Source organism: Macrobrachium rosenbergii, chromosome 2 (genome assembly GCF_040412425.1).
Source record: "Macrobrachium rosenbergii isolate ZJJX-2024 chromosome 2, ASM4041242v1, whole genome shotgun sequence".
NCBI lineage: Eukaryota > Metazoa > Arthropoda > Malacostraca > Decapoda > Palaemonidae > Macrobrachium > Macrobrachium rosenbergii.
The window spans coordinates 46,797,356-46,810,439 of record NC_089742.1 but is presented as its reverse complement, the minus strand read 5'-3'; the positions used below and the strand labels follow the sequence as shown (position 1 = coordinate 46,810,439).

The 13,084-nt window shown below is 36.0% G+C and overlaps 1 protein-coding gene across 1 annotated transcript; it reads right to left on the bottom strand.

Annotated features, from left to right (window-relative positions):
• Nucleotides 1-161: 161 nt before the first annotated feature.
• LOC136846316 (protein cereblon-like) lies at nt 162-11,686 on the bottom strand. The gene is made up of 9 exons (XM_067117121.1): nt 11,369-11,686; nt 7,417-7,520; nt 6,999-7,210; nt 5,385-5,537; nt 3,800-3,945; nt 3,360-3,520; nt 2,003-2,137; nt 1,518-1,711; nt 162-1,342 (listed from the first exon to the last, which is right to left on the bottom strand). The coding sequence occupies exons 1-9, from the start codon at nt 11,520-11,522 to the stop codon at nt 1,171-1,173; spliced, it is 1,431 nt and encodes a 476-aa protein (XP_066973222.1). The 5' UTR covers nt 11,523-11,686; the 3' UTR covers nt 162-1,170.
• Nucleotides 11,687-13,084: the final 1,398 nt, after the last annotated feature.

Sequence of the window (13,084 nt, the reverse complement as noted above, 5' to 3'; positions counted from 1 at the left end):
ATTCAGTACTGAAATTTAATTGGTTTTCCTACATAAGTTATACTTGTACTGCTTCCTGATTTTTCCCGAAATCAGAACATCCATAGACCTGATTAGTTTTAATCAAGAGATCACCATAAATGTATAGTATATGTAAATGGCAGGAAAATAAAGCACAAATATGAAAGAAACTGATACAAAATAAGAGAACAAAGGTCAATAATATACAACCATTACACAGGGTACCCAAAGCTAGTTAAAAATAACAACACTGATGCACAATTTAAAGAAGCCCCTTTAGCTGAGAATAAGCGACAAAATAAGTTATAACCTTTTTCAGTAGTTTCCACATTCTTATAAAAGGTAAAGGAGGAACATGGTACATAAACTGTTCTGAGGCAGCAGAGTTAAATGAATACCTGTCACACTTGGTTTTAAATGTTAAGTTGAAATGAAGTTCCTGAAAACAAACCTGAACAATAGTTGCCATTGAAAACAACTCTGTTCATAAATGCAAGTTGCTAAATTAAAACTGTAATCATTACATATAAACAATCAGAAGCACCAGCACATTCAAGGTCTACTGTGGACATCCATCCATCTACTTCTGCCTGCATACACCAGCCCTCTACCTTCTATCTGTGGAGGTATGGCCATAACTGCAACCATTTATGTTACCATTACCCAGTTATAACTAATACCATTACAAAAAATACACTTTTCTTTGTTTTAGGCATCTAATAAAATTCTTCACATACTCTCTACTTTTCTTAACAGGGAGTCATAATTCTATGGAGTACTGTATACAGAATATTACAAATGCTATTTGAAACTGATTGACACAGAACAAAGTACAGTATCACAAGAATTTTTCACTTCAAACAGGCACTAGTTTTAGAGCAGTCCCATCATGAAATAACACAAACGCAATCCTTTATCAGAGGTGAATAAGTAACCAGAGGTGAAGTTGTAAATACAGAACTGATATCCACAATATAAACTGTCTCTGCAAAGGAATGATTATATGTTCAACACTGACTTCTGCAGACGGTGATGGATGATTACGATGTCATTTACCTTAAAAGTAATAGAAATCAACAATGAAATACAAAAAAACTCACAATAAATAAAATTCTTGTATGACTATCAAGCAAGGACTCTACATAATATATACTGTAGTTAATAACGAGATTATATCACATGTCGCATTTCACCCTCATCTGCGTCTTCGGCTAATCTAGCTTGCACACTCTTCCGAGTCAGCCCGTAAAACTTCTGAGGCTTGAGTTTTCGTTTTGTAGCCGTGAATTTCCAGCCAATATGGTTATGGCACCGCCCACACGTAGCCACTATCCACGCGTATCTACAACCATCAAAATTCAATAATGCTGCACAGTTCTTGAGGAAGGATAAGTATTGTACAGATACTGTCAAAACTTTCAGCCAAACTTTTTTTTTTTTTATCCAAAAAGCTTAAAAATAATTGCAAAATAGTTCAAGCATGAAACATAATCACATAAAAGTGAAAGCAAACTTACCCTGGGAACCATGAATATTCTACTGAGGGGCGGCCATAATAAGAAAGATTGGTGGCTTTGGTTAAAGTCAGCATTTCGTGCACATAACCCTGGGGATTAACAAAGGTTCCTTGTGGTCCTTCTACCGACATGGAAAAGATGTCGGCCGTGTTTGCTATGGTTCCAGTGCAATGTATACAGCTTAGCATCTTGCACTAAATGGAAGAGAAAAAGGGTAACTCATAGCATCTACAATTAAGACCGGGGAAGAAACAATGGGTACCATTTATTTAAAAAAAAAAACATAAAACTAAGTAATACAATCTAAGCTTATATGACATATAGTTCATACAAACCCATTAATCATAAATATACCTTCAACCATGATCCCTACTAAAAGGATGGCTAATTCATAATCAAAATAACTTTGCAGTACATTAAGTTACAGTTAATCATAATTCAAAATATTTCAAGAGTCATTTCTAAGCATTAAATGATTTTCTAACCTTGCTAAGAACAGACAAAATGTATCTAAGGCGCTGAGTTGGTGTGTTGAGACTGAGAAGAGTCAATCGGTGGGAGTCATGTAAAGGAAGGTTGATGGCTGCCCAATGAGATAATTCTTGGGGATCACAAGGTACCTGTTGCGATAAACACAAGAAAATTCAGAATATACAATTTCTTAATTAAAGGCATCAAGACAGCACTGAATGATTTCATAGGTCCCAGCGCTTGGCCTTTGGCCTAAATTTTATATTCTATTCCATTCTAATACAGTATCTTAATTAAAGACATCAACACAAACAACTAAAATTACATATTATTAGACAAAAGGTCTTTCATGCAAATCCAATAACCTTTTGGCTCTGTTATGACACATGATCAAAATCCAACCACTGAGTCAATTACAATGCTTTCATGTGTCAATTTTATACTTTGTTTTATTGCTTTGCTTTTTATGGACATACTACAAGTGTCCTACTTGAAAATGACACCAGAATAAGTACCATAACATGAACAGTAACTTGACCGACAGTGTGCAAAGTAAAATTACACTCATCACAGGTCTGGTTCTAAGAAATACAGGACTAGTAAAGTTCTCTTGACTTTTTCTGATTCTTAAAAACACGTCCACTGCCAATTTTTCATATGATGCCTCATTTGCCCCTCAAGTGCCTAATTGCAAATTCCACAATTATATCCATTATCATAAACAGCAGAAGACTACTGGAATACCACAAAGGTAGTATGTAATGACTAACCCTTTTAAAATACACACAGTAACCCCCACAGAGAAATAAGCTGGCATAAGTTAACATATCAAATACATGAGATAATATGTAACGAGTACCTTAAAAAACATGCACAGCTTCTGTCAATCCTCTTTCATTCTGAAATGCTAAAATGATCTTGGGAAAAGATTCCCATTCCTTAAAAAAATTATTTTCTAAAAAATATATATTGGAAGAAAGACAACCCAGTAAACATTATATGCACAAAACAACTAGGTTCTGAAATTGCAGTCACAGTGGCCAGCTCTACACTGTTAGCATTTAGCGACAAGTAACCCTGATGCTATCTACCTGTTGATTCAGCAGTACACTTACATTCTGTCATATGCTCACCAACATCCTATATCTTTACATACATTCTGTCATATGCTCACATATATAAAAAAAAACTGTGTTTTGTAGTTGTGTAAAGCTATCAACTCTAGATGCACAAACATACAGTACTATGTTTTTTCATACCTTTACAGGCAAAAATAATTTGGACCCAAATAATCGAGCACTCAAGACAAACTGTCAGAAATAAAAGACAGGTAACAGTAATACTATAAATATCAAAGTACCACAAACCTACTTTGAGCAAATGAGGTTGGATCATGGTACTTTTCTCGAGTTCACTGATAACCTTATGCGTCAGGAGGAGATCGTCATACTGATTATAAACCCATGAAGGCCATGGAGTCAACCACGCATTTTTCCTTCTGACATGCCAAAACTTCGGAGTTCGGAGTTCATCTGCAAGACATCAAAGGATGAGAACCAAGTCTATGCACGACACAGGCTGATGCAAAAGCATACTATACTCCGAATGTCTGCCAATCAATTAAAATGCAAGACATCTTTATATATATTAGAAACTGAATAAGTGTTATCATACTATCATATCCTAGTATTCCGTGGCTAATCAATTATAGCAGCTAGGAATTACAGTCTTGAGGAACATATTACATGAATCAAACATGCAACTGAGAAAATGTTACGTGCAAGTCAACGACTTCAACATACGGCCATTACCTATACAACCAGCACGAGGAGCTTTCCCAGCCTCTTCTTCTACTGGAGGGGATAACAACATTTTATCTAACGACTGAAGACGCATCATTTCAAATGGGTCCTCCATTCGTATCTCAGGTAAAATCTGTACTTGGGCAACAACCAATCTAACAAGAAAAACACAAGTATTACCGAGAGACGACACAGGGAAAATATAATATTTACACTCGCATATAAACTACTTATTGGGTAAAACAGAAACTGAACAGTTTACATTATAAATTCTTTTAATATAAATTATTTAATAATTCATTTATAATATAAACTGTACATTATTTTATTTTATAGAATGAAAAAATTTTTTGCAATATAGTTCCTCATATAGTAACAACACCATAACATGGCCATCTCGCCCCCTTCCCTAGCAGTCCAACATAGGTGTTTAATAATTTTCTTTACTCTGTTGGCCTTTAGCATTATGATGCACATGTAAATGATTGCTTGACTATCTACAATTAAGTATAGAAAATTATACATAAATCAGAAATACAACTCTTAAAATTCTGATCTTGTTAAATTGCAATGATACTGTACAGTATAAAGCAATACAAGAAAACAAAAGTCTGAGTCTTCAACAAATTAATACACATCAGTTCAACTGGGTATCACCAATACTAGAGTTTATTGCAAAATTTTACCTTAAGCCATCCCCAAAGAAAATCTCAAAACCCCACTATTATCAAATCTGATCTGTTGACTCACACAGATGAACATTCCATGACAAACAAAAGAAGTTGAGCATAACACAAATTTTCTCATACAAACCCACTACTCATACATATAAATATATATATTATGTATGCCCATTTGTTTCAAATGAAAAATATTGCAATATAACCCTTTGATCTTTTAGTTCATTGTAACTCATTTTATATTTTTGCCACTTTTCTCTCATTTTCATTAATAGGACTTTTAATCTTTGAACCATCACAAATGAGAATGATTTTGCAATTCTACTGGAAAAGTTATTGAGAACCTCCATGTCTTTCCAGAAATACTTCAGATTTTAGTGGGTTACAGTAAACTAGATTATTTAACATGTCTCAACGAAGGTGTGGGAGGGTTCCAGGCAAACAGCCCCACAGTTCCATGGCCAGTACCTGGAAGGGTCCGTATTCACTTTGCAGATCTTGTGGGGGCCAAACATGCACCTTGAATTTGAACCATGATACATGTCAGCTTTGCCTCTCGGTCATTTTAAGATACCTACAGACACTCTCCAAGGCCTAAATTTTCTCTCATCTGCAAGCTTCTCAAAGCTCAATGAGAGAAAAGAAAGTGGGATTTCCTGTTGTGTTCCACCCCCAAAGAAGAAGGGGCAAAATCTCCAAGATTGGATAGACAGCCTCTCACAGCCCATTCTCAAAGAGCCTCACTAATAAATATAAATATAATAACAGATGGAATTGTGATGAAGCAAATACATTCTACCAACCACCTAACATCAGCTGGCCTGACTCAGTAACAAATATGTGCATAAAATCCTGCATGTATATAAATCATTTTGGTGAATAAATCGCACTGATAACCACCTGGAATAACTTACCCCGTCATTTCTCGCCTGGTTGATATCAATTTGAACCTCTGACGACCCTTTGCTTTGATTGACAGAGCTCCGCTCCCTTCTTCCTCTTGGTATTCATAAATTTCTGCTGTCGTGCCATACTTTGCCATTTCCGACCCACCACCTTCAATATGCCTGTAGGGTAGAAAGATGTTAGTAAAATATCTAAACCCTACATCAGTAGTTTTCTTACGAATCACAGTTCATTTATAATTTGAGTTCCAGTTGTGATCATGACCCATTTAAGTTTTATTCATTGAGCAAATATAACAAAATGATCACTCACTGTGAAATCAATAAAGCCAATTAGAGCCATTTCATATCCTTGTTATCACAACAACTCTGCTTGTTGCTGTGATCAGCAAAAAAAAAAAAAAAAAATAAATAAATAAAAATAAATAAAATTACAGGGGGGTGTTCACACAATGGGATTATGACAGTCTAATGATTGACTGACAGAGAAGCAACACAGTCAACATAACTTTCTGATATCTGGGTACGGCCACATATCTAATTTAAAAAAAGAAATTAATTTTGTCATACAAACCAATTACAGCACTTCTGATATAGCCCATTTGATATGACATATGACATATAAAGATCAGCCCTAACTGAAGCTCAGCACTTTTCTGGTAGTAATCTGAAGAGGCGCAAGTGTCATGAGACATCACAACATTTAATCTTTCCAAGTAAGCCATTGGTCTGCCCTTCCACCTCAACACCATGGTGATATGGGCCACTGCAAGTCAGTCACTGAAATCCATCTACTACACTCATGCCACAAGCAGATTTGGATTATGAATAAGGTTGAAAAACCCTTTGTATACAATGGACTCCTGCCTATTCACAGATTTCTCTGTGGCACATATATAAACATTATTCGCGGAAAATCTGTCTATCGCGGTATTTTTCATAGAGAAACATTCACAAATTACTGTATTTTCATATTTTCGTGACTAAATGCACTTTTTGTGATAAAACTATTAAAATATTCAGGTATAAGCATTTTTAGAGGGTGTTTTGATCTATCAAAATGGGCAGTCATAAGCATTTTTTGAGGGGTTTTAAGTATTCACGGATTTGAGCTATTCGCGGAGGCATCCCCCACGAATCCCCGGGGTCAACTGTACTGATAAAGTGTGTAGCATCTCATAAATCTGGCATGCCAACCAAATGTGTTTTGTTTATAAACCTGTCTCATGCTGCAAAGTGACAAAACAGTCAAAAGTGAAGGATTTTGACAGGTCATAAAGTGAGCTACCTTAGTAGAGGAGGTTTCATCTTCAGACCCATTACCAGAATGTTCAATTGCTTGTCTGCAATAAGCAGACCTTAAGGCTTACGCAAGAAAAAGAAATAATGTAACCGCGATTAAAACACCTATAAGTTTCTAGACCCATAACAAAATTCCTTGATTTTACAAGATGAAGAATTTTCCATGGTCTTTCCTTGACAAATGTCATTTCTTATTTAAAATGGCATAAACCAAGTTACCACAAGTTGTATTTAAAATTCAACTTTTGTCCAAGGAAAGGATACGGAGCACTAAGGCTCAAAAGGAAAAACTGTAGGAAAAAGGAGAAAACAGTTACTTACTTCGTATGTACAATTCCGAATGTGCGATCCTTAGCAATAACATTTCTCAACATAGATATATTCAGTGGGTGAAAGACAGTCATGGGCAGAGTCTGGGTAGGCACTAAGACTAGATTCATCAGGAGATTGTTATCGTGTAACAGGGGTATTGTGATGTAGTCATTCTCATCCTGCACTGTGCGTCCTCTTAATTCCTGCGTTTCTCCCATGTACTGTAGAGAAGGATTACAAAAATAATAAAAAATGCTTTCATTACTGTACACAGATATGAGCTCTGAAATCAAAATAAATTTATTCATACATCATCAGGCCTTTTTGTATAAAATTTTATATAAAACACAAATTACATGCTCAAACAATATTTGCTGAATACCAGGTCACAAATATTAATAAAGTGTAAACGTAGCACAGTGCTTACCGTATGTCTGGATGGAAGCGTAACATCAAATTGTTCAGCATTGTCATCCTCACCAACAGTTTCGTCGTCATCGCCACTTTCGTAGTTGTCCACACTGTCATCATCTGAAACCAAAGTTTACTGATGAATTCGTTTGCTTTGGCTGCAATTTTAGTATTCAGGAATCATGAAAAAATACTAACAATCACCACCAGCTTGAGATAACCATTAATGTCAGAGCTACCATATCATCTTTAAATCCTCAAATAATAAAACTGGGGACTAGTTCTTTAACATCTTCATCAAATCAAATATATGTATGCAAACACGTCACAAGGCAAAACTGTTTCAGGAAAGCTATGATTTTCAATTTGTATAAGCACACTTAACTGTGACAGTTCATGTACCTGAAACTGGGTGCAAGCTTTAAAATTTCCTATAACACTTGAAAAAAAAAATACACACTTGAAAAAATGATGTAATATTGATATCCTGTAAATATAAAACCTATCTTACATTTAGATAATGACTGGAATTACAGCTTTTATACAGTGGACCCCCACCTATAAATGGTTCTGGATTCGAGGCTTCACCTATTTGTGGATTTTTTTGTGGAATGTATGTACACATTATTTGCAGAAAATTCACCTATTGCAATATTTTTCATAAAGAAATATTCACTAATTACTGTATTTTCATATAATTTTCATGACTAAATGCATTTTTGTGATAAAACTATTATAATACTCAGGTATAAGCATTTTTAGAGGGTTTTTTTTTGGTGTCTGAATAATCAAAATAGGCAGTTATAAGCATTTTCAGAGGGGTGTCAAGTATTTGTGGATTTTAGATATTCGTGGGGGGTTGTGTTACGCATCCCCCCCCAGAATACCAGGGGTCGACTGTACTACCAATACCTCTTCAAGTTAAAGTGGCTGATGCAAAGAACCAATCAAAGGGATGGAAGGAGGGTACTCCCAATTAATTCATTTAATTTTTAATTATACAAATAAAAATTCATATATTTCCTCTGTTTACACACAGTAAAACCTTTTACGTAATGAATCGCTACTTTTGGTGGAAATGACGTGGTTCTTCAGCCTTTTTCGTCTGGCCGGATATGCATAAAGTTGGCAAAGAATGTGACCTCTCATAATTATCTATCTTTTGTAGTGTTGTTTCCTGTTGAAAGGTCCATAGTGGCCTCCTGTGTTCATAGGGCATCCCAGAGATCATCTTGTTCTCTAGGATTACAGTAAAGATTCCTTTTAACAAGGGCCTACCTTGGTGAACCTCTCAGGAGAAAAGACAAGAGGGAGGGCACCTGGAGGAGAGAGAAGACCCCTGATAGATCAAGGGCATTCCTCCTAGAGGTACCCTCATAAGCCAACCAAAAGACCGTGACTACATCATGTAACAGGTGATAACCCTTGTATTTCGATGCTGAAATGTACCTTCTCCGAGACCATTAGGATTGTAGCTATCCAAGGTTTTGCCAACTAATCAAATTCAACTATTATAGATACTGTAATAGGAAATCAAGTCAATGAAACTAAGATGATCCCTTTGCAGAGAAATGAGCAGAGCATCAGAGGAAAAATGAGACTGCTAATTTTTCTATAAATCATGGAAAATTCGGTAATTTGCAGATGTTTTCACCAAAAATATTCACTGATTACTGTATTTTCATGTTATTTTTTACTAAATACATTAGTTATAATAAAAAATGTTTTTAGTCACAAAAATAGGCAGCTATAAGTATTTTAAGAGGGGTATTTGGTGTTTCAGCTATTAAAATACAGTACACAGTTATCAGCATTTTTAGAGGGGTTCAAATATATCGTAGATTTTCGGTATTTGCGAGGGGTTGTGATACCTAACCCCCGCAAATAAGGGGGGTCCACTGTATACACGTTTGGCAAAATAATTTAGCTGTACTATACATTTTCCTGGCTGTTTTTCTTGTATTTTGTGTATTTGTCATCAAACAATAGTTTTTGTTTTCTTTATGCATATTTCTATTAATTCAGGACGGACTACAGCAGTTTACGGGTGCCCCTGGTGATTATTCTAGTCAATACTGTCAGTAATTCTGCTGCCATGTCAAATTGCTTGATTAGTTTTTTTAGTAAAATCAAGTTGAATGAATTCTGATGTTAAATTGCAACTAAATTGTCAGGTAATGACCAGCATTGACAATAATAGTAAAATATGCATAACACAAAAAAACTACTATGATAAACAGCCAGAAAAATTATATTATTCATGTATTTGGCAAGAAATTAATTTATCCCATAATTACTAACCATTACATACCAATTAGGTCAGAGATAAAAAGAATACATGCGGTTTGATGACCAAAGCGGTCGGCAGTGACCTTGTTAGGTGCTACAGAGTGGAGGGTTTATGAAAATTCTGGGAAAATCAAATGGGGGCTTGGAAAATCGACAAAGCCATACTAGATAGCTATGTCTAGTAGCCTTACCCTGTGTCTACAATCTACAACCCAAAATAGGCTACATGTGTCAAGGGTAATCATTTTCAAGCTATCTTATATTTGGTACAGTCAATTTTTGCCTTAATACTGCAAACACTCCCATAAACAATGTGTTTAGTACCTGCCCCTGAGAATGAATGCTAAGACAGAAATAAAAGAAGGTAAAAATCTCAGTAAAGTAAATCTCTGACATATTTTAGTATGATTTACCCATTAACTTTAGCCTATTAAGGAGATTTAAGAACAGATAGCCTATTAAGGAGACTTAAGAACAGAGCTTAAAAATTCTGTTGTTTGAGTTGTGGTAATAAAGTAAAATAATACTGGCATACCTACATGGCTTACCATCCCCACAATACAGTATAGAACTACAAGTAGTCTAAATAGGGTACCAAAGTCGAGGATGATAATATACTTAGGCTACTCTAAATTAGGCAGTCTTGGACTATAGTTTACCGGCCAATCCTACTTGTATGGGGTAACTGACTTATGCAACTACACTGTAAGCAAGCATACAGCCTAAGCTATTGTAGGGTAGCCTAGCCTTGCAATGACTGATTGATTTATGAATATTCGGCAATAAAGCTAAGCTCTGAGGCACTTTCAGCCATTCTGTGCTTCAGATAGTGAAAAGAGAGGGTTGAAATGGCTGAACAACAAGATTGAAGACCGAGTAAAAGGCCAAATAAGTGGGTGGGGCGAAGGAATGCTGCAGATAGGCTTCAGTAATGCCTACAGTAAACGGGAGTGACATTCACTGACAGCACTAGCCTCTTACGGTGCTAAATAAGCTACAGATGATAGTAAAATTGAAGGCAATTACTGTGCCCCTCTAGTTCGGTAACTAAGAGTTTCTGTGCAAAATAGGTGCGTGTTTGGTACCAGCACCTTGGGGATGAGAGTAAAATCATAAACAAGAGATAATAAATATCATAAATACAAACAAAAACATAGAAAAATGGCGGTAACAATTCTTGCTGGCGACTTTAGGGAACTAAGCTGCAGTAGTAGGCTTCAGTTTTACCCAGATGGGAAGGATGACAATTTTTAATTATCCCAAGTTAGACTAGTCATCCTAGGCTTTAGTTCTACCACCAGCCTAGACTGGTTGCATGGGGTACCTGCCGTAAATAACCAGTTTACAAGTAACCACACAGCCTAACCTACCATAGTGTCGCCTAGCCTTACAATGATCAGCAGTGATCATTATAAATCTAACCTAGCCTAACCACAACTCACTTCCCTCTGTAAAACTGACCTAACGAGACCTTGCCTCCCTAACATGCCATAGGGGGCCATACCCTAACCTAGCCGGGGGTGCTTTGCCCCCTTCGACCATTCCCCCGTCCCGATAACACTTAAAACGGAGCACAGGGTAGTTCAGAGCACGCAGAGTAACTTCCATTCTACGGAATTTTCCACTACTCTGCATGATACCCGGTACGTTAACGGGTCCTTCCTTTAATTTTCGGCTACCTGTCACGATCTCGATCACGTCCTCTTCCTCGATAGCGAAGTCATAAGGCACTCCTCCTCCGCCGCCTTCTTCGGCGTCATTGTCATCTTGCATTCGGCCGTTCATTTCCTCGGCCATGTCATCATCTTCTCGTCTGCCGTCCCCATCTGCCATGACGGTGGGGTTTATAAACCGCAGGAGTTTATAAACCTCGGGTTTTTTTAATGGGGTCGAGTTTTTTTTTTGGCAATGTTTACAATTTCACACTCCTAAGTCGCAATACCGAGCATCCTCTCACGGATCTGATAGGCTGTGACTAGAGAGCGTTTACGGTTGGAAATTTGCTCCGTGACGGATATTGAAATTTTCACGTTGTTTAACTGATGTTTTATATAATAAATCAGTCTAAAAGAATCAACAACTACTTTGTTATAAATTTTAAACCTAAATCAAACTTTATTTTCAACAGAATGTGCTTTAGATGGGAAGACCAAGAACAGCTACCTTCTGATAAGATAGACTTACATTTAGTCAGATGCACAGGAAAATTATTGTTTATTTTACCAAAAAACGAAGTCAGGTAGAATCTACTCAACCACAGATGAATTTTACTTTCATTAATTGATGTTTTATATAATACATCAATAACAAAAACACCTAACAATACTGTGTTATAAATGCATAAAGCTAAATGAATTATTGTCTTCAACAGAATTGGCATTACGTATGAAGATTACTTTTTTATTACAAAAGAAGTCAGGCAGTTTTATGGAAGAGAAAAGAGAGGATGACAAATTATGAAATCATCTACCAGGGCAATGTAATCTAAACTACAGTATGTGAAGGATATTTATGTGTTTCCACCTACGTTTGTCTATTTTTAAACAAATTCTAGATTGACCAGGTGGACATCTTTGTGTTTGCCAGACGTAGTTCTTATATATATCTTCTCTGGTATTTGGCTCGTGACGAAACGTGAACTGAGATCAATAGTAACATTAAAAAGGAATTTCATAAAAGGAACACTTTCAACGATTAGATCACATCCTGGTTTGAGGTTGATTTAAATCAAATTGGCGGTATTGCTAGCTGACCAATGCGCTAGAGTGACAAGAAGCCTGATGTGGACTTATGGACTCTGAACAGCCTACAGAAATCATGTCCTGAGCCTGTTTACTCGAGGCCACGGTTTACCTCTGTGGTTCTTAAAGCCATTCTGCTAGCCGCCATCTTGGTTAGTTCTTTGTTGACGAGTGATTATAACAATAACAATGATATGATCATGACAATGTTAGTAATGAATGTGGTGACAGTGATGATGATGAGAATAAGAGGTTAATGATAATGACAGTTATGATGATAAGACAATGATTATGTTAATCAACACTGATAATAAATAATGATACTGATGCAACCAGGAACAACGATAACTATTACAATATAAAAGAATAATGAGAGAGAGAGAGAGAGAGAGAGAGAGAGAGAGAGAGAGAGAGAGAGAGAGAGAGAGAGAGAGAGAGAGCTATGATATCACATTACTAGTTTGTTTCTAGAACGCCTAATTATATTTTACATTCCTGTAATCTTTTACCTTAGCACAGATATCAGACATACACGGACATTATATATATATATATATATATATATATATATATATATATATATATATATATATATATATATATATATATATATATATATATCGTACAGTCAAACCACCAAAACATGAAAGTCAA

Bases quoted from the DNA above. Each gene is read 5' to 3' on its own strand.
- LOC136846316 (XM_067117121.1), bottom strand. From the start codon at position 11,522: ATGGCAGATGGGGACGGCAGACGAGAAGATGATGACATGGCCGAGGAA. The intron at 7,521-11,368 runs GTAGCCGAAAAT...CTTTGGTTTCAG, and splicing joins CGTGATCGAGATCGTGACAG to ATGATGACAGTGTGGACAAC. The intron at 3,946-5,384 runs GTAAGTTATTCC...TTTTCTTGTTAG, and splicing joins ACCAGGCGAGAAATGACGGG to ATTGGTTGTTGCCCAAGTAC.